This window comes from Ambystoma mexicanum, chromosome 3q (assembly GCF_040938575.1).
Source record: "Ambystoma mexicanum isolate Mex_15411 chromosome 3q, UKY_AmexF1_1, whole genome shotgun sequence".
In the NCBI taxonomy this organism is placed as follows: Eukaryota; Metazoa; Chordata; class Amphibia; order Caudata; family Ambystomatidae; genus Ambystoma; species Ambystoma mexicanum.
In genome coordinates, this window is record NC_090926.1 from 682,252,705 (window position 1) to 682,274,735 (window position 22,031).

At 46.6% G+C, this 22,031-nt stretch overlaps 1 protein-coding gene across 3 annotated transcripts in view; it reads left to right on the top strand.

Moving 5' to 3' along the window:
* PIK3R5 (phosphoinositide-3-kinase regulatory subunit 5) overlaps positions 1-21,542 on the top strand; it is a 518,653-nt gene extending 497,111 nt beyond the window's left edge. For all 3 annotated transcript variants that reach the window (XM_069654585.1, XM_069654582.1, XM_069654583.1), the window contains exon 19: positions 13,525-21,542. In XM_069654585.1, coding sequence (XP_069510686.1) covers positions 13,525-13,672 — 148 coding nt within the window. In that variant the 3' untranslated portion in view covers positions 13,673-21,542. The remainder of the gene's footprint in view (positions 1-13,524) is intronic.
* The last annotated feature ends 489 nt before the right edge of the window (positions 21,543-22,031 follow it).

Here is a 22,031-nt window from a genome sequence, read left to right on the forward strand (position 1 = left end):
GTTTGTACTGGTTCTGTTCACCATTTAAGACTAGTAAAGTCAATGGTGACTTTACATGCCCTGGGAGACAGTAGTCAGTCCCAGGGTATGGAGTCTATGTTTGGAGGTCACTATGACACCCCTGTGTTAATGCACTGAGAGTGCTGTGTAACACACATCCCAAAAACACATGAAGTCCTATGGAGTAAAAGACCTCATAGCCCATAAAACACATTAAAAAGTCAAAGGACATTCTCAAATCATGCCTAAGAGTGGGAGAAAAATAGTCTCACTTTTAGCAGGAGAAAAAAATAAACCCCAAAAATCCAGCAAAGCTGCTGGGGGACTCACTAGGTTTGGGAAATTAGCCTATACAGAGAATTCTCCCTAACACTGGCCCCCCCCCTCCCCAGACTAAGGGACAGGAGGATTTAATCCACACCTGGATGAATCTCATACCTCTAGTCGATGACATACATCCTAGAGAGACCATCAACATTTTGGTGGTGACACCCTGACCTATGTTCTATGGTCAAATCAAAGGTTTTCCTTTGTAAGCTATATGACGTACAAACCCTTTGAGGAACATCAGTCTTTTTAAAACTATAGGGGATCTGGTTGACCAGTCCTCTGAACCTATGATAGGCTTTTTCAAGGGGTCCTTATAAAGGATTCCCTTAGATCTAGAGGGGCCTCCAGAGGTCCTCACCACTTCTCTGTTGGGAGACGGTTGGGTCTTAGGCCTCTTGGTTGGAGGGGATGGAGATAAGCAAGGTACATGCTTCTCCTTCCTCTTAGATCTAACCTTACCTACTTTAGGAGTTTCACTCCCAAGATTAGGATTTTAGTTGGAGTCTTCAGTAGAAGGTCCAACAGTCTGAAGGTGTTTGGCCTTAGACTTTTTTTTCTGGTTTTCCACCAGCACTGAGAATTGCCAGTTCTCTTAGGCCTAGTTAGGGGTCCAGTTGGTCTATCCACCTCTTCCTCAGAAGCAGGGGGAGTCACAGACTTTAAAACTGGGGGAATAATGATGGCGCTTGGTCCGGGCTCCCATTTCCCTAACATTTTAGCCTGAAATTTGCCTGGGTCAGAGGTCAACGTACCAACACCAGGGGTTGTAGTGAGGTTCTCTGTAGAGGTTCCCACAGGCTTAGAGTGGTTCCTTAAGGTGGCCTCTCTAGCCAATTTGGTTTGGTTCTGGGTCTCCATACTGGGAGGCCTGGGGGTACTGGATACTACTCCTAGAGTTCTTAGATCATTCCCCAAAAGTACTCTCCCAGGCACCTCAGTTTGAACACTGACAGGAATCATCGCTGTCAGGTTGTACACTGTATGAGGGCTGGTAGAATTGGAACCATTTGGACAGGGCCTCCAGACATCTTAGTGGGACCTTTGGATGCCTTAGCAACATCCACTACTGTTCTGCTGGCCCCAGAGTCTCGCCTGGCCATTGACAAGAACACTGTCCACATAATAAACTTTAGAGTTTTCTGGTATGGAGTTGTACACACTCCTATTCTGATCACTAACCAGACCCATGTACTCTACTGTTACACTTGCTTGAAGACCCAAAGGCTCTTCAGCAAAGACTTCAAAGTGAGCACTAGCCATTTGGACTTCCTCCCCAGGAGTGAAGGCTAAGGAGACTGTGCTGATCCCTGCAGGTTTACCCTTACATCTGGGATCTCCTTTGATATGGTCAGTGGCCTTACAGATATAGCATACTCCAAATGCTCTCTGAAAGGGTGGCTTGTTCTGACCTCCTTCTGGTTGTTGACCCGAAGGTACACTAGCCTGTTGTGGTTTACCCTGGGGCTTACCCTGGTTATTTTGTTGTTTGGGGCCCTCTTTAGGTTGGGAAGTATTAGAAGTCTCTTGGTTCCCTTTGGTGGCTGCTTTCCCTCATCCTTTTTCTGAGTGACCCCTGAATCCTTGTGAGTGGCCCTGTTGGCAACCCACACGTCAGCAGCCTTAGCTAGCTTTCTGGAATCTAATTCCCTGGAATCAGCCAAGTGCTGTCTGAGCTCAGGAGAGAAGGCATCATAAATTGACTACAAAATCACAAGATTTCTCATTCCCTCATAAGTGTTCACCTTGTAACCCTTAATCCATCCCTCTAAGTTTTTCAAGCACTCATTCACCCAGGTAGCCCAAGGGGTACCATCATGCTTTTTGAGGGTCCTAAACCTCTTAAGGTACTGGGAAGGGGTCTTCCCAAATCTAGCTATCAAAGCTAGCTTCACACATTTATAATCCTTCTTATCCACCTCCCCCAACTCCATTACCACATCAGATGCAACAGGGGGGAGCCTAGAGAACAACCAGGGAAGTAACTCATTCCCTGAGATGTCCTGGAACCCATGATTATACTCAAACATAGCCAACCAATCCAATTTAGGCTCATACATACCCACAATCTCTTTAGGCATCCATGGTCTTTTGGGACTGGAACTCCTAGAGGATCCGGAGAGAGAAGCACTTTCCACAGACAGTTTTTTTCATTTCTAGTTTATGGTTAAGCTCTGTCTCTCTGCGCCTTAGTTCAGATTGCTCATGTTTGAGCTGCAGTTCTCTGTGTCTTAGTTCAGATTGGGCAGTTAGTTTCTTGAATTCTAATTCAAGCTTCATTTTTTCTAGTTCCAAACATTGAGGACTAAAGATGTGACCTGGTAAATGTCCAGTAGGTACAGCTGGTAGAGCAGACAGTGGCCCAGGGGGGACAGTCACAGCAGCCTCACCCTCCTCTTCTGACTCTTCCTCAGGATTATCAATACTTTGATCAATATCAATATCATTACTGTTATCTACATTCTCTGGGAGAGTGGGTTCCTCTGAACCATCACCCAGACTTTGGTTTGCTAACAATATTTCTATTAGCTCCATTTTCTTGCCTTTAGTCAGGAGATTCTTATGCTTACAGAGAACTCTTAAACAATCAGCGGTTTTTGTAGCAAGGGACTCTTGACTATAACTTTCCATAGTTGACAGGTTAGAACATAAACTTTTTAGTGCTAAGTTTTGTGGTTAGTTGCACTAAGATATCTATAAGCACACTAAAATGTATACTCAATACAAATCCCACCGCTGTACACCAGTGTTAGGCAGAAACCTGTGCAGTTTCCTTAGGGACCACTGCAAAAAGTTTAAGACTACAGGTGTTGGCAGTAAACCCAATTGGTAGCAGTCTGTACCACCCATATTTACCTGGTAGCTGTGGCTGAGCAGTCAGACTTCCCTCAAGAAGAGTTAGGCAGTATATAGAGTATACACATTAGGTACAAAAATACAGTAGTACAAGCAAACACTGACCAGAGCTTGGGTATAAAAGTATATAATTATTTATTTAAAAACACACTTATAAAAATACACTGGCACTAATATGTCAAGCAAGTTCAAACACAGTCACTAGAAATATATACACCTCCCTGATTCATTATTCGACAAGTCTTAGGAAAAGAACACCACTTATTATCAAATACAGAGGTGGGCGCTTAACCAAGATGGCACTCCAATAATTATTTAAAAAGGGAGGCAAAATGCAGAATTAGAAAAGCACACAATACCAACACTTTTAAAAGAACCACAGCAAGTCAAGAAAGGCAGAGTCTACTGTAAAGCAAGAAATGTCATAGGCCAGGCCCACTCTTGGAGAGAGCAAGGCGGAATGTGCCCAAGATCACACAGTTGAAGTACACTTTAAAAGTCTTTGCAGATAGTTCAAAAGGAGTTGGATCAGTTCAGAAAAGTTAGTTAACAGGTCCCAGGTCACCCCAGGATAGAGAGTCAAGGATTTACGGGACACATTGAACAGTCTGTTGCAAGGGAGACCAGGCGTGACACAGTACCTGAAATGGTAAGAAAGCTCCAGCGGGGGCAGTTGTTCCTGGCAGTGGTTGCACGTCAGTGCTTCATCCAGCGGAAGAGAAGCTCTCGACGTGGAGGAAAGCTGGAGGTCGTTGCACTGCCAGGGAAGAAACCAGCCGCAGAGTTTCTCAGTTAAAAGAATTAAGAGAATTCTCCCTAACACCTCGGTGATTTCAGTGGGGGCTGAAGGAGTCAGGCATAAATGAACACCTTGAGGTCTGTCTTTGGTCAGCAAATGCACATTGAAAGTGGCAGAGCTTTTAGTTAGAGAAGTCTCTTCTGAGTCGCTGCTGTAATGAAGTATTGTAAATTTAACGTGTAAATATGTGTCATTGCATACCCTGCTCTGTAACTGTATATTGATGTTGTTCATGTAACCTAAGATATGCGCCCAGATGCCCTTGGGCCAGACGCGCTATACAAATAAAGAAATACAAATACAAATATAAGACCTGTGCCTCCCTTAATAATATGAGCATACTTTTAGCCCCTTCTTGCTCTGGGTAAATAGCTACAGATCATCACGGGACAGGCAGACAGCCGGGGAGCTGAAACCCTAAAAGAACACTTAAGAGCTATTATGCAAACTGGGCCTCTGGCATTTATTTATAGAATTAAGGTGATTTACTCATGGATTGAATTGCTAAGATCATGAGTCACAAAGAGAGTCATTTACAGACAGCTGTTCATTTAGGGACTGCACCAGAGGGAGTTGTGTGTACAGTAAACAGACTGGATGAAAAGAAGACTGCCTTATACCACTCTGGGTGTCCAAGCTACATATCTGCAGGGTCTTGTGATGTATTGTTTTGACCATGTGTGCCTTGCCTAAGTCACCGGTCCCTCCTTTAGGCCACGTAAGCACAATTTAGCCACACACCCTTTTCGGAGGATCACTTTGATTTTCTATCCCACTTACAGCACTGGGTAAGCACAAAATGGAACATCGATGATGGCACTGTACACTGAACTCTTCTAGGTAATTGCCCACATCCAAAGGCTCCTACTGGCACCCCCTATTTCCTGTCCCCCTCAGCCTCCTCCCCTGCCTCTGAAGCCTCACAGTCTCATGGGTCACTACAAGCGTATCCATCTTTGGGGATGTTGGTTGTCTACATGCTTTGCTCCATCTGCTCTACCAATATGTCACCTGGGTCCGTAAGCCTACAAGGACCCTCATATTATAGGCCACCTACCACTGGACAGCCTCCATGACCTCCACTTCGGCCAGGATGTCAGACAGTAATTGGGCATCTGGTGACCTGACAGCAGAAGGAATTTGGAGGTTGGATATGGGGCATTTGTTTTCCCTAGGTGTCTCTATTTCTTCTGTGGGATCTTCTGCCCCCCTGGCCTTTTATGACTGGCCTTCATTGGTGCCATATCATTTTCCTACATGGACAACACTGCAGTACGTTCTCTTGAGTGAATTTCTGCAGAACTAGAGAACCGAAGGCTAGGATTGTGGTGAGATCCCGTTTCATTGCAGGTGCCCGCTAATTCGACTGCATCTCTCCAACACTGCGCAGGCTTCACTCGCTCCCCCTCCCCGATCACATTCAAAACTGCATGCATCACCTACGAAGCAGTCTCAAATGGAACACAGGCATACTTGGCAGCTAAACGCCAAACCTCATGCAGCAAAACTATTAAAAGGTTGGAGTCAAAGCTAGCCCACAAAGAGCGGACTTGCAAGAAGTCCTTCTCATGCCACGCCTCCAACATCTGGAACTCAATCCCGGCAGTGGTTCGGAATGCACCTTCCATCCTCCAGTTCTGCAAAATACAAAAAATGTGACTCTTTGAGCAAGACCTGCCGCAAAAAAAGCCCTGTCACCCTCCACCAACAGTACCACGTTAATGTACAAAATGCCATGCCCAATCAAATTGTAAAGTGCTCTGCTGCTCTTGAACTAGGTTTCACTATAAACAATAAAATACAATACAAATGAGTGCCAGTGGGTGGTAGGTACTGTGACATGAGGAGGGTGTGCCCAGTTATCTCTTCCACTGGCAATTAACCTTTCAGTGCATTGTCCATAGTTATACACAACATCACTGCCTTCCAAGAACGTGCCCTCCACTGCTGTGCCATGAATGCCACCTGTGAGAGAGAGCGGGTGTCACAGTGTGTTAGCCAACACGTGTGTACATACAGATATTGGCTGCAATGCATGTGGTGTGCATGTGTGCATTGGCACTCAAGTGCCAGGGCAGTGAAAGTCCGGTGGAGGGTCAGGACAATTCCAGGGCAGAGAACTGACCACAGTCCTTTTCAGGTGGTCCTCAACAACAGGAGCAGGGGAAGTGGCACGCAGGGATGGGCTGTTTGGCACAGATATTGCACGAAGGGCCCAATTCATGGAATTCTTTGCACGGTTCAAAGTGACTTTGCACTGCGGACAGAAACCCTGATTCATGGAACTGTGCAAAGTGTATGTTTGCAATGCAAAGTCAGTGAATAGTCATTTCTGTAGTACAAAAAGACTTTGCACTGCAAAAATGCACTTTGCACAGATCCATGAATCAGGTTTTGTGTCGGCAGTGCAACGTTACTTTTCCATGAATCGAGCCCTAAGTGTCCAGCACGTGGCCAGGAGTCCTTGCTCGAGGAAGCATGGTAGGTTGTTTGTATATCTTTCTAATGCACAGGAGCCCTATTTTACCGGTGCGCAGCGGGCATGGGGTTACCTCATTTGTGCTCTATTACCTCGCCCCCTCAATGGCGGGCATACGTGTCTAGCTTTACAGTACCTCATACAACTCTGACGGCTCTAGATGACTTTCACCAGTCCCCTGGATTTTGCCTACTGCCCCTTGCACACAAAGTAGAGTTGCGCTCCATACGCATTCCCCCAGGATTCTCCGAAACGTGAGCACACGCCTACCTGGGAAGCACTACTGGGTCCCACCAAACACCACGCCCTGGTAGGGATGCTGCAAGGGCTGGAGACAGCGTATCCCTTGCCCCTGGCGCATGCCTACGCCTTGCCCCGCTCCATGTCAACCCCCACCCGGTGTGGCTTAGCAATGCTACAACACTATTTCACTTGCTGCTCTTCTGTCTACGCCCAGCGCTATGAAGTGGCCTGACAGCAGTCGAAAGCGCTGTACAAACAACCAACCCAAAATACATCCTCACAGCAGCTATGAAGAAGTTACCACAATACACGGGCGGCGCCAGCGCAAGCATTTATTCCGCCTCGGGCCAAATGCAATTCTAGTGCCATCTTCCTTCAGCTTGAGCTAGATTGATTGCAAAATAGTGCCCTCTTTAGTGGCGCCCTATTTGGCCACCTAGAAGTGCCTTGCTGTAGACGTTTACTGGCAATATTGCACACGTGCATGTTCTAGATAATTGTGCAGTGCTACTATGTTCGGCCTGGACATTTACATTTTGGGAATGGAAACTTGCACAGAATTTAAGTGAAATGACAATGCACAAAGTTTCGAACACGTTTATAGCAGTTTAATTTATCGAGACCGGCATCAGCAGTGTTCAAAAGGGCCTCCATTTTAGGAACTTCACTGAATTATAATTGTTGCTGGCTAGCTATCAACTCGAGGGATATGTTCCAGAGAGGGGCACCCCAGTGATATGTGCTGGACAGCAACCCTGAGCAGGGCCGTCACAAGGTGTGGTGAGGCCCGGGGCAAAACATTTGGCGAGGCCCCCTTATGTTGTTTCGCACTGGGCCAGCGGTGGCACTGCCCCAAACAGGAGACGGGAGAAATCTCACCTTGAGTTTACCTGGGAAGGAACCTAAAGATGGTTTATTGCTGCAACTGCAAATCAACTACAGCAAAGTTAGGTTTCTCTACTGACGAAAGGTGTATGGAAGAGCAATTTCTGTATCGTATAGATTAATATATATTTAGGATGGCATGAAGGCATGTGGTGCTTGACGCCATCATTAAGAAGTGCTGTGTCCATGTGTGTGCATTAAAAAACACTCATATACAGTGATGGACAGATGATGTATAGTGGAGGCTGGTGAATTTTTGAACCTAAGAGGCTTAAATGTTGGTGCCAATTATGCAGGATCGACAGAGCACAGTGGGGAGCCCAATCCAAACAAAGGATGCTTGAGAGGGTTTCTCACTCCCAAGAAAACCTTTGAAACATTGGTTTAAAATGGTGCACTTTACAGCACTTTCTTTGAAAAATTGGGTAGACAGCCACACCGTTTGCAATTGGTTTTGTATGGTAGCACCTGTAAAAACCCAATAGTTGCAAATCACCAACTGTGCCTGGGAACATTTCCAATGCATTTCATGCTGCCTTTGCCCACAACATATGGCAGTATAAAAATACATTCATACTGGCTGTTCCCATGTATGTCCATGCATGCTGCACCAACATATGCCATTATTGCCATATAAGGACTGCCAGCCAATAAAAATGCCATGCCACAGAAAGTATACCCAGGCTGGCAGTGCACCATAAGTATTGTTACTGGCTACACTGGTCTACATTCAATGTGGTCCAGTTTAGCCATTAGTACCATTTATGTTTGGTTTACCCCCGAGGCATAGTCCTGTGCATCAAGGATAAAACAAAACAAGCATTAGTAATGCTAACAGTATGTGCTTTTGTGTAGGCATGGGCAAGGCACTGCTGTATTGGTATTAACTTGCTGTTGATGGTAGCAGGTGCAAAATGGTTTGAGTACCCGTGCCTCTAATAGTGCCTGGCAAATGCCTAATCCGTATGCACAAGCCAAAACTGCTGGCTTTGCCAATGCATGTTTTTAACAGGACTTCAGTGAAGGACACACATAGTGCTTTTAAATCGAGTGGCTGAGGCAGACCAGCTGAACACACTTCTATTACACCAGTGCCATATTTACAACTCCAAATAAGTCATTACCTCTCAGACGCCTCCTTTGAGAAAAAACTTGCAGGCACTTGGAGTGCAAAGTTTGATGGTAAGGCTTGAATAAAGCTAGTTCCAAGAGTTCCCATGAGGAGTTATTTTGGGACGGGGATCAGGAACTGGGTTGCAATTTCCATAGGGATTTGCATGGCCATGGGCAGACAATGGTTGGGCAAAAAACCAAACCAGACCTACAAGGTTTGTGTCCCGCCTCATATGCCTTTTCTCCCTATCTGTACCCCATGCTGTCACTGGGCGTGATCTTCCCGGATCTAAGATCTGGCAGAAAATATCTCCCCAGTTATCAGAGCTGGCTGGCTCTACAATCCTGGTTAATCTCTGTGCACTATATATTTATTTTAGAATGATGTGGTGCATTCATATTTATGTCAGGCAGGGATATGAACCGTGGTCTCTAGGGTCAGAAGTGAGACATTTTGCCACAAGACCACTTGAAGGTCTGAGCAGGATCCCTGTGAAATCCCTTTTCAATGTTGCATTGTAGTGGAACTACTGATGTGCATTTAAGGGGTGCAGATTGTGTACTTTGCTGACCACCTTATAAGACATGGGGCTATTTTCCAGGTGTTCATGATAAATATGAGGGGCTAAAAGGCAAATGTTTATGAGGGTGACTAAAAATACCTACCCTAAACCCTCCGAATCAGGGATGGCATCAGGGCCTTTCAATCATTTCAAAGGAAAGTGGTCTTGTGGGGGCCTCAGCAACTACCCCATACTGCCAGTCAGTAGTCTTTGTAACACAGCAATATATTCCTTTTTCCGTTTTCGTTCTGGGGCTTAAAATGTGCTGCATTGTAAGCCACTGGAGCCCTTTCAGCTGTCAAGCCCTATGCAATTTACAGAAGTGTTATCACTTCATTGCCTCCTAACATTGGATACTACACATCAGCCACTTGCTGGCAAAGAAGGGTTTACAGCCCTTCAGTGGGCTTTTAGTGTTTAAGCATCTTGCTGGATGGCCTTCTCGTGATAATCAGTGACCATTAACCTTATCTTTGTCGCATTTGTAATGTATGCACCCCCTGAGCTGCCTCAGATTGTTTTTGCTCTAAGTAGGGTCCCCCAACCATCATGTTGAAATGGTCCCCAAAGTATCTTCAGGTGGGCCTGCTCCCAATCCTCTCTCCGCTGCACCCGCCCCCTTCCCCTGTGCCGCCACAGTAAAACAAAGTAAATTTCTACCACTGTCTGTACTTCAATGCAAGAGTTTTGGCTTTTTGGTGGCAGTGCCACCTAATATCCCAAACTAAAAAGAATGTGATGCCCCCACATCTAAATCTAGTGGCCTGCAGGGCTGCTACATTTAGGACGGGGGGGGGGGGGGGACTGACGCACACACGCACATACAACACTTTCACCCCTGCATTCATCCAGCAGTCACCCTGCGGGACACTAAATGTAGAGGTGGGGGCTGGCACACACACTCACATACAACACTTTTACCCCTGAATTCATCCAGCAGTCACACAACTCCTTGCATGCACGCATAAATAAAACCAAATACAGCAGTGAAACAAAGATAAACAGCACCATACATGTGCACAATCATACACATTTAATGTATATACACACACATATATACACATTTAATTTTAAATACAAAAAAAACTTACCATACCCTTTAAAAGTGCCTGAGCAGCCACGGATGGCACCTCCCTTCACTCCAAGGCATTGAAACGCTGCCTAACAGAGAGGAGTCCTCTCTTGTCACTCAGCATGTCTACACTGTCTGTTCAATAGTGGAAGTCGGCAGAGCTCACTTATGAGCCCTGCTGTCTCCTATTATTTTGATGTTTATTGCGGTGCCTAACAGCTCGTAACAAACATCAAAATCATTGCAGGGCCTGACAGGAGTCAGCACAGTCCCCCATCTGAATAAAGAATATGGGAGGGCTGTGCTGCCTTCTACTTGGGAGGGTGCCGCGAGGCCCCTCCCAAGCGCGAGGCCTGGGGCAGTTTGCCCCTCCTGCACCCCCTTTGTGATGGCCCTGACCCTGAGGTGGATTATAGCCCAGTAGTTTATGTCACATGAGGATTGCATTGAATCCAATTAGAAGTTATAAGGTGGATGATGTGGGTTTTTTTGTTTACAAAACCTTTAGACATGATTTTTAGACTTTGTTTATTTGCTTTTGCGAGCTGCACATTTTCCAACTGTGTTACAATTGAAGGTAGATGAGGCCTCAAGGAGCGGCCTTATGTGCAGGCTAAGAGGTTCATTTATTTTCTTAAATTTCATATCACTTTTGCAGCGAGGCCTGCCTGCTTTATGTTGAAGCCCTGACGGCTTCACACCAGAGCTCACCTCCTGCGCCAATTCCCTTGGGTCCCACAACAACAAACACTTCTCCTTCAAGACACACATAGCTAAGAAAAGAAACTCAGACAGTTTGCTATCTGCTCTCCCTCATGCAGAAAATAAAGCCCTTCCTCCCTCCCGATAGGTTCAGATCCACTGTTCAAACACTTATCCTATCCCACCTGGATGGGGGCAATGCAATGCCCTCCTCGAAGGCCTTCCATCGTCCTCCCTTGTGCCCCTGAGAAGTCGCCTGCATGCGGCCACACACCTCATCAAGGGTCTACACAGATACAACCACATCACCCCCGCCCTCATCGACCTTCACTGACTCCCACTGCACGCACAAAGTACCATCTATTAGGCAGCCACCCTCAAGTCATCCAGATACCTCGCAGAGAAACTCAGCATCTCCGGTGGACAGTGCACCACCAGAAGCCAGGACATGTGCAGACTTGAAATCTGTGGCTGCAAAAGGGAAAGGACAAGAAAACAAGCCTTCTCTGGCTACGCCCAAGACTATGAAACCTCCTCCCCATCAGCACCAGACTTAGCCCCACGCTCCTACAATTCAGAAAAGACATCAAGGGGCATCTCCTCATTAACACCCAGGCCATCACGTGGGCCTGCACCACCTGACTCACTAGACACTGTCTGCCCCTCTCCTCCTTGCCCCCCTGTACTGATGTACCCCTCCACTGTGCACATCAGGATCCTAACCCCCGCTGTCGTACTGTGTTTTTTTGTTACCTTTGAAAAGTGTTCTGTTGTGTATCTGTATTCGTGTATAACTCTGTAAAGTGCTCTGTGGCTTCTCGAAGCTAGGTCTGTGTTCAATAAATACCATACTAATAATAATAAGAAAAGGATTGGAGGGTGTCTGTGGGTGGGCTAGAAGTGGGCAGAAGGAGGTCTCAGGCAGGCTCAGGTGTGGTAGTAGCATACTGGAGGCGTTTATGGGCAGTTGTTAGGTGCAGGTCTGAATCTGGTAGGAACCGCGTGTACACACCTGTTTTTTCTCACTTAATCTGCATTTGGGAGACTTTCAACAAGTTAGATAATTTGTCAGGCGCCTTCCTCCATATATACGAATATAAGCACTCAATAAAGTGAGAGATGATAGCGGCGACAATGTGAGTTTGGTGTGTGATGTCACCGCGGACGGCTAGGTCTTGGCCACCAGCAATCTAACAAGCAGGGAACTTGATGGAAAAATAATCAAAAGCATAGTCTTTCTTTGCTTTCAAAAGGTGAAACATGCAAACAAACAGCCTAACTCCTGGTCCCGCTCCTTCTGGCCTGACTCTTTTAGGCAACGCCTAGAAACAAAGCTAGAAGTAAAAAAAACCTAGGGATCGTTGTAGGAAGTAAATTAAACCTATAAAAAGAAGTGGCCTCTGTAACTAAATCTTGTTTTTCATGATTAGGAAACTAAAGCACATTATTTCATATCTGTCTTTCCCTCATCAAGTCACTGAAATTAACTCTCTAGGCTCATCTAGACTAGATGTTAAGAAGAGTGCATATTTAGGAACCCCAGACAACCTGAATGTACGTGTACAGAGAGTGCAGAATCTTGCAGTCAGAATCTCAACCAAACCCCCAAATTATGATCATATCACGCCAACCCTGCGTTCCCTGCATTGGCTCCCCATACGTAACCAGATTTCATTGAAATCCATGTGCTTGGTGTATAAAAGCCTGCAACACCCGACATCCAACCCTCGTACTTCTATTCTCAGCGTATATACTCCTGTTCGCTGCCTATGATCCAATCTGGACAGGAAATTGGCTACTCCTAGGTTGTGGAATGTAAGACAGGGTGGCCGCACCTTTGCAGTGCAAGCCTCTAGGCTCTGGACTAGACGTCCACTCCTACGTATTGAGAGGGACCACCTGAAAAGCCTATCTTTTCAACAACCCTTGACCTCTGATATCATTGTCCCTCTTACATCTTGCTTTTCATTGCTGCCCACAGGAACATTGGTCGATTCTGTCTTCTATAGTGCCTAGACACCTTCGGGTATTGGCTGTGCTCTACAAAACCTTGTGACCATACCCTAACATGCGTGGGGTTTCCTGAAGGGAAAGCTGTACTATGAATGAACCTTCTACTTTGACTGTCGATATGATATGATATGATATGTTATTTATAACGTGCTTAATACCCAGCGGTTTCTAAGCGCGGACACAGGAATCAAACCTGTGGTGCTCCGTATGGTGGTCTTGCTTCCCAGACGAGACATCGATGGTGGCTATAGTCTTGTTTTTCTATGAATGTGTTCATTCTACAGTGTTATCACCATGTGGGTGTATCCTCCTGCTGATATAGCGGAAGCAGGACCTTTCAAGAAATGTAATATTCTGCTGGACACAATGTAGAGCTAATTTCAGGAACTGTTAAAATCTGTAGACATCTCTTTGAAGTTCTTGGGGCTACCTAATCCTGATATTTCATAACCTGTCCATTGTTTTCCAATAGGTGCGAAGTCTCCCCCTGCTACAAACCTGACAGTGGCAAAGTCAGCAAGACGAGGAGAGCGCCGCCATATGACCTGACGCAGGATCACTCTGAATGCGGCTCACTGCTATGCTTGCCCATTGCGACCTTCAGCGGTGCGCTGCCCTAACAGGTTCTACTGTGGCACACAAGTACCCCAAAGACCATAAGCAGGAGATGTGGGGTTGCAGAGCAGGGGAATGAACCCTACCCAGAGGCTGGAAGAGCACTCTTGCCATCAATAATAATAATTATTTATGATCTAAACAGCACCTTTTTGGGAAAGCAAAATCCCAACGCGCTTGAGCACTTTGGAAGCACTTACGCCGGCATGCGCTGGGGTGCAACACCTTGTTGCATGTATGTTTCTAACACTGGATTGAGATTGGGCAAAAGTGGCATGGAAAAATGTCGTACCCAAATGACACTTCAAAAAAGCAGCGCTCAGTCAAGCCCGTCCAGCTTTGCACAGGAGACAGCGCTGTATTGCAGAGACAGATTGGGGAAGCATGGAACTTTGCCTGCTACAATTCCGCAGTATGCGTGTAATCCCTTTTTCCCCATGCTCCCCAGTGATGGATATGTCTGGGAGATCTGGGTCCTCCTCAGGAACATTTTCAAAATAAAAGGTAGACACAAGGCCGCAGCCAAACAACACTCAGAAGATGTTCAGCATTTTTGCATCTTTAATCACATTGGAACATTGGAAGACCTTAGTATGGCCCTAAAAAAAGTGTTTGTATGTGGAAAGGATGCGCTGGGGTTTGCAACCTTTGGCTCGCCAGATGTTTTGGAATACAAATCCCATCATCCCTATCCAGCATCGACAATGGCAAGGCATCATGGGAATTGAAGTCCGAAATATCTGAAGAGCCAAAGGATGTAGACCCCTGCTCTACATTGTAAAGTCCCAACACATGCACGGGCTGCTTTAAATGGCCATTTTTGCATAGAATATTGAAGGTAGTTATGCCTTATCCGGGGTTCTTGGTGCTGGCAGTCTGACAAACCTGTAACATTGAAGGCCTGTGGTTACTTTGCTGTCCTCCTGCTAAGGTTCAGCTGCAGCACATGTTCTGGCTGCTCTACTGCCAGTGTGGCCTGAAGAGGTGGCCCTAGGGTCTCATGTAACAGGGAGGGCAAGGGGGTTTGATTCCATTGAGAAACCATCAGCATGTTGAGTGAGCTGATGGCAAAGAAATTAAGTATCAGTTGTATGCCACAGCTTTCAGGTGTTGAATGGTGAATGGGCCACTGATTCAAACAGACTCTGCTGCCAACTAACATTGTATTGGGTTATTTATAACGCGCTTAATACCCAGAGGTTTCTAAGCGCAGACCCAGGGGTCGAACCTGTGTTGCTCCGCCTCATCGTGCTACCAAGGCGAGCGTGTTGGCCCTCAGCTATCCTCTGATGACATTGACGATGAAATAAGTTCTGTTTGCACTCTCTTGTCCAGATGAGAGCTCTTCAGTAGAAGCAGTGCCATGGGTGCTTACCGGTGTGCGTGCCCTGACCTGATGGAGTACGTACTCAGTTGCCCCTACCCCCTACGGTACAAGGGCCATGAACTTCCCCGCACAACACGTGGCTGGAAATAATTGCTGTGCACATGTTTGTGTTGCACTCTATGGGATTCGTCGCACTGTTTTAACAATGTAAGCACATTTCTGTTGCCTAACACAACACACTAAAGCCCTGGTGCACCGTTTAACGCCAACGGCAGTCAACAGTCTAGAGAGTGCTGCCAACCTGACTTCTGCCGTTTGGCTGCTAAACCTATGTATTGCTTCACGCTGATGAAAGGTAACACGATTATATGTTGACATGTGGGTCTGTGAGATTTTAACTATAACCAAACATTTCTCAGTGCTGTGAAACCACTGCAGTGGTGATTTTGCGCATTACAAAGCATTCTTGACAGACACACCTGTTTATTGAGTAGAACTCTGCGGGTGTATGCTAAAAAAAAAAATGGGGTGTTTTAAGGAATGGATTTGCGAGTGAGCTCTGTTCCCTCAAACCGCAAAAAGTTTGCAGCATTTTTGGAAAGTGTGATATTTTGTATATGAACTGTTTGGATGAATTGTGTGCAGAGCTCAGCAAACGCGCTTTAATGCTGATTCTGTCTCGGGGATGATGACAGCAGCGCCCTTTAGTGCCCAGAAATTGTACAGCATTGGCACATGCAGGCAGACGGTAAGGACTTCGCCCGAGTCTGCAACCTTTGAATCTCCAGATGTTTTGGACAACACCTCCTATCAGCTGAGGGGAGTTGTAGTCCAAAACATCTGGAGAGCCACAGGTTGTAGGCTTCTGCGGGGCTTAGTCCAAAAAAGGCAAGGTGTCTAAATGATCACAGGTGCTGCAGTGTGTTCTCCATCTTCTCTTAACCAACACATTGATACCACAATGTGCAACATGTTTTTGCGGAAAATGCTTGAAACAAATAACAAAATTTTTAGTAAAATAAATGGTATTAAGTAAACTAAGTCCTCCTGTCACTCTTCATGATGGGGGCCCCTTTCAAGTAGAGGGAGTGGCTTCTTGTCTTAGCTCCGGATTTCGATTGCTTGACAGTCAAAGTAAAATAAGCACAATAAAGTCAATTAGAGGGCGACTACCTGAAATTTTGGTGAAAAGGTTGCTTAGGAACACCCATCCTCAGCCCTTCCTTCAGCACCTCTACATCGAACATTCGGCCAGACGGTTGGCAGCATAGAGGTAACCTGCAACATGCTACGATAGGCTGCCGCCACTGTCATCCTGGTAGGCCAGGACCAATCAGACACTGCTTGACATGTGACTGACTGCACTAGCTTTGCTTATCCCTCTCAGCCTTAAGGAAGCACTGGCCTGCCTGCCACCAAACCACCTGCTTTCCGCTTTCCCTCTCAGCCTTAAGGAAGCACTGGCCTGCCTGCCACCAAACCACCTGCTTTCCGCTTTCCCTCTCAGCCTTAAGGAAGCACTGGCCTGCCTGCCACCAAACCACCTGCTTTCCGCTTTCCCTCTCAGCCTTAAGGAAGCACTGGCCTGCCTGCCACCAAACCACCTGCTTTCCGCTTTCCCTCTCAGCCTTAAGGAAGCACTGGCCTGCCTGCCACCAAACCACCTGCTTTCTGCTTTGGCATGCTCGTGTCTGAGGTCTTTCGACACAGGCATCCGTGGATACCAACTTAATCGCCCTCAATATGTTAGGCTGCCCGGTTCGTTGAAGGTGCACATGTGCACATTTTAAAAATTATGTCTCTGGGCCCCATTGCCTTAAGCTCAGACAACCTGCCTGCATATGTCAACAACAACAAAAATGCATTGCTGTGGTGTAGTTTAAGGTTTTCAAAAGCAAAATACCAGTGGAAAATGTGTATCCAAGGATTTGGGCACAAGCAGTTTCAGTTGGTGCAGGTTTGTAAACCCAATGTGCTTATCTAATCACACAATTAATATATTATTAGGAATGTGAACATGTATTGGCTACGTATCAGTTTTGTTCTCATTCTTCACATGTAATAGATCTTCCATGCTGAGCTATAAGTCTCCTATATCAACACATCTTAAAAATGTGGCTTCCCTAGTGAACATGTGCATGCCCACAGCCTCAGCATGTGTTTGGACTTTGTGGCAAATCCTTGGTGCAGCAACGCAAGGGGCGTGTGGCCTGCAGATCATTAGGGGAAGTGTTTGCTGCTCTCGGCACAGCAGAGCAAACCAATTCAGCTAGCAAATGGGCGGAGCTTCTATATGAAGCTTCTTGAGGCCTTGATATCTCCACTTCTTTCCGGGTTTCTTGAGTCCTCCCATGTGCTTGATCACTTTCAGTCGGGTTTCCGCCCCGGGAGAGGTACAGAAAATGTCCTAGTTTCAGTAATGGATGATATGGCCAGGCTGGTCGATGGAGGCGGTGTGGAGGCCCTAATTCATCTTGATCTATAAGTGGCCTTCAACACTGTCGACCACCCCATACTCCTATCCCACCTGGCCTCCATAAGCATCTCAGATCCTGTCCTGGCGTGGTTTACCTCTTTTTTGACCGATCGGGGCCAATCGGTATCTTTACCTCCTTTTAGCTCTTGTCTCTATTCTCTTTACTGTGGTGTCCCCCAGGGCTCTGCAGTGTTCTCAGTGTTATTTAACATCTTTGTGCAGCTTTTAGTTGACCTCATCCGCTCTCACGGCTTCAAGTTCTACTCATACACGGACGACACGCAGATCTGGTCCATTTAGATTGGGACCGGGAGGAGGTGTTGTCTCCTCTCTGTGACTGCCTGTCGGCCGTGGGGGAGTGGATGGGCACCAATTGGCTCAAACTCAATCGGGACAAGACTGAGGTCCTGGTGGTGGGTGGCTCCTCTGAATCCTGTTCTTGGTACTCTGGCCATCTTCACTGGGTGACTTTCCTATTCCAGTGACGGTAGTTAAAAGTCTTGGTGCCTATCTCTCTGCTTCTCTGTCCATGGCATCACAGGTGAGTGCAGTGTGCCAGATTGGCCACTTCTTACTGAGGGTCCTTCGGAAGATCCTGCCCTTTCATCCTCCTTCTCTTCGTCCTCCAGTTGTGGTTTCTCTTATTTCCAGCAGGCTGGACTATTGTAATGCTCTCTACCTGGCCCAGCCCTCTGGCCTAATCCATCACCTGCAACTGCTGCAGAACCTGGCTTCTGGGACAGCCACAGCCACCCCTACGGTCCCCACATTAGCCCAGTGCTACATTCTCTGCACTGGCTCCCGATGAAACAAAGAATAGTCTTTAAAGCTCTTTGTCTTGTTCACCGGGCATACTACCAGGCTGGTGCCTATTTCTTGTGGGATAAATTCACTTATATTCCTTGCCATCCTTTTCGGCCAAGCAGTGACTATCTGGTCATTGTCTCCCGATTTTGTCTTCAAAGAGTGGGCAGTCGAGCCTTTTCAGTGGCTGCTAGTAAGTTATGGAATGGTCTCCCTTTAACTTTGAGACGGACCACGAACCACCTGCACTTGTACTACTGTGACTATCCTCGTGCCAAGATGGCATCAGGTGTACATGCACGTTTTAAATCTGAGTAACATAACAAGGTGTCTGGTCCCATACATGCCACCAGGGCCAGGCTTAGAAGCTGCAGCACCCAGGCAGCAAATCAAAAATGTGGCCCCAACATGTTCAATAGGCACGGCAGGGTGGAGCTCATTTAATTTCAATAGGGTGCCTGCTGCGTCTTATCCCACCACGCCAGTTCAGGGTAGACCTTGAAAGACTCCCTTGAGCTGGAGTAGCAGGGGTCTAATGGCAGAGCGCCCTGGTCCGGCTGCCTGGCTCGCCCTGCCCTAAGGCTGGCTCTGCTTGCCAGCATTATCCTTTCGAATCTGTAGGTACTTATCTAGTCCTCGTTTTTTGAATTGCATTATGGGACTTGTAGTCTGAGTCTTATCATGGGAAAAGCAGAACTACAAGTCCCAGAATGCAAAGAAAAAAGTAGGACAGGATACATACTTGCTGATTGAAAAGGATCATGTTGGCAACTATTTGGCCCATTTCACTTGAAATGGTTCAAATTCCCTGATGCCAGCACTAGAAGCTGCCTCCTCCCGATTAAAAAATGTTGCTCCACCCCGCCCCCTCGGGGTATTTTGCATTTCTGTACATTAATAGAGCTGGGGATATTGGTGGTCCAAAGCTATGCACCACCTTTGCCTAGACTAGCAGCTTCTAAGAAAAATGCCTAAAATGTCAAAAAATGTCAGTTAAGCGCAGCAGGTGGGAAATCCAGGCTGGTGTAGGTTTGTTTAGTCGCCAATGAGTTCTTGTTGGCTTGGATATTTTGTTGTGTAGTTTGCAGGATCTTTGCCCCAGAGAAAGGTTGTACAGTGAAGTGGTGCTGCATACTTTATACATGCCGCATTAACCCTGGGCCTTAATGCAGTACCCGGTTTGTTATGGTGCCGCTTTTACAATTTCCCTTGATACCGGGTTAAGCCTGTGTCTAAGCAGGTAAGGAAAAGGTTGCACAGTGAAATGAAGTTACCACCCAATGAGGTCAAGTGCAGAAACTGAGGTTAGAATTAGGGCACCCCAGTTAAAGAGTCAACAAAGAAATGGAACTCAGGGTCCGCGGCCACCCTGGTTGTCCCTTTGTGAATGGTATTTACTGGTGCATCACACTCAGAGTCCACTCTGGCTTATCCGCTAGACCATGTAGAACTGCTTTGCAATATCACCCGATGAAAACCTTGGATTCTAAAGAGAAGAAACTAAGGGAAGGGGGCGGCGCGTAACACGGAATCCCTCGCGCAGAACCTCTGCTCCTACTGCCTCTGATGGCGTCTCTTTCTATAACAGACATTAGTACCTGGCATTGTGCGTCCACAGGAAACACTAAATGTGGATTGGCTCATTTTCGAGCCATACCACAGTGTAATCCCATGGGCGCATGTACGTGCCTGCGTTTCTTCGTGGCGGGGGGCTGCCATCGTCACCCGCTGGGGTGTCAGGTATGTATTTTATTTCTTCCGCCCCCCTCCCCTGCAAACGATCCCCTCCCCGCCCTCCCAACCCCACTTAGCTCCCTTTTTCGGAAGCAAACGCGCTGGGAACACTTCTGTCTTGCTACGCTCGGGCCTGTAAATATGGGCCCCGGGGGCATTATCTTGGGCGGTCGCCGTCTCGGGCCTTATTGCCACAATAATGAAGATGTTAGCTCCACCCACAAACAGTGCTCAGACACAGTTATCATGATGTTAGCCCCACCCACAGCCATTTATGAGGATTCTAGCCACACCCGCAGGCAGTTGTCCTGCTGTAATCCCCGGCTTGAGAATGCTGGCATCAAGGAGCTGCTAAACAGCCGTGATTTTCTATTCAGTTACTGAGTTATAAGCTTATGATGACAAGAAATCCGGTTTTGCCGGGACCCTCCTGGAATCGAGCCCTCTGTCCCCGTATCTGGAACGTGTACGCGTATTTGATAGAAAATCCCGTCCCGGTTTTGGAGAGAGGGTGGATAAGCTTGTAGAAATGCTTCTGCGGCTGCAGCGAGTATACAAACGAGTGCTACCGTTCACAAGATACTGCATAATGTAATTTGCCAACAATGCAATGATTCATCAAATACATATAATCATGAACAAGTTATCTTATATTAACAATTAAGCCAGATCTCCTGCCATCCCTTCATGTGCTTGCACGTCAACCTCTCCATTAGTAAACTCAGTGATTGTGCCACAGAGACTGCTTCAGGAATGTTTTCTCAACCAGGCCTTGAAGAGCTATCAGAACACAAGCTCCTTGGTGTTTAACCCGCTTTACAGTTGCAGCCAAATGCACAACGTTTTTATCCAGGGAAATGCCAGGAAATCCTGCCACTATTCCCACTACTGAAATCTAGTCATGGCAGCCACCATCCAATTGAAGTCCTATCTTTATGTTGGTGGCCTGTCACTGTTTTATACATTTGAAAATCTGTTTACTGTGTGTAAGGAATGTCATGGTGATTGAAGAGCTGCACATTTGTTAGTGGCCAGGCTGGGATGTGCACAGATGGATATAGGGCCCATGCTACACCTCGTTGCTGGTTTACCATTAAATGTCTTCGTTTTTTAGTCATGTTTCCCCATTGACTTGCTATGTACTGTTGTGAAAAATCTAAAATATCCTTGACCTGTAGTGCTTAGAAGATGTGATTCCTCTTCACAGAGCTGGATGAGCCCTATTATTGGTACTGAATGGGTATAGCCATCACACCACACGCACTCGCTGTGATAGCAGCAGGGATGGGATGCAGGGATGCCAAATACATTTGCTGTCCAGCCACTGGAGGTATACCACTCCCTTGGAACAGCTGGACCCATGGTATATGTCATGTGCATTCAGGGTTTATTCTTTGAAAAACAAAATGTTGCCCAGGAATTGTTTGTAAAATAACCTGTACAGAAAATAAATGATTTGTAAATATTGTCTTTAAGTAATATTGCAAGAAACAGAGATTTGAAAATAAATGGTGATTTTTTTATGTTAAAACTTTTCCATGTGTTTTTGTGCATATATTTGCGACATTGCTAGGCCTGTTTTTATTTGCAGCCTGATAGAACCACAATGTTTATTTCAAGTACTACGAACATGCTTTCGGTGTGCAATAATAGCAGGTTGTAGCCAGTATGGGCCTCAGTACGAGTCCGGCGGTAACCATGCTGGTGCTACCGGCGAATTGCCGCCGGACTCGTAAAACTTTACCAGCGCCTGACTTCCCAGTGCCACCTAGAGATTCCAAGTCCGCCGGCCTTGGAAGTCAGGTGCCAGTGTAAACGAGGACCTAGTGACCTCTGACGGGCCCATGGGATCAGGGCTGGCCCTCGAATACCTTAAGACAAAGTAGCTGCACCTCGAGGAGGTTGGGGTGCAGCATTCAAATACTCCATCACAATTCAATCAGGATCACTCAAATGGATCAGCACAGAGACTGTTAAGTTCATAGGGGTTTATTGATCATAACTTGATACAGTGCAGCCCTAA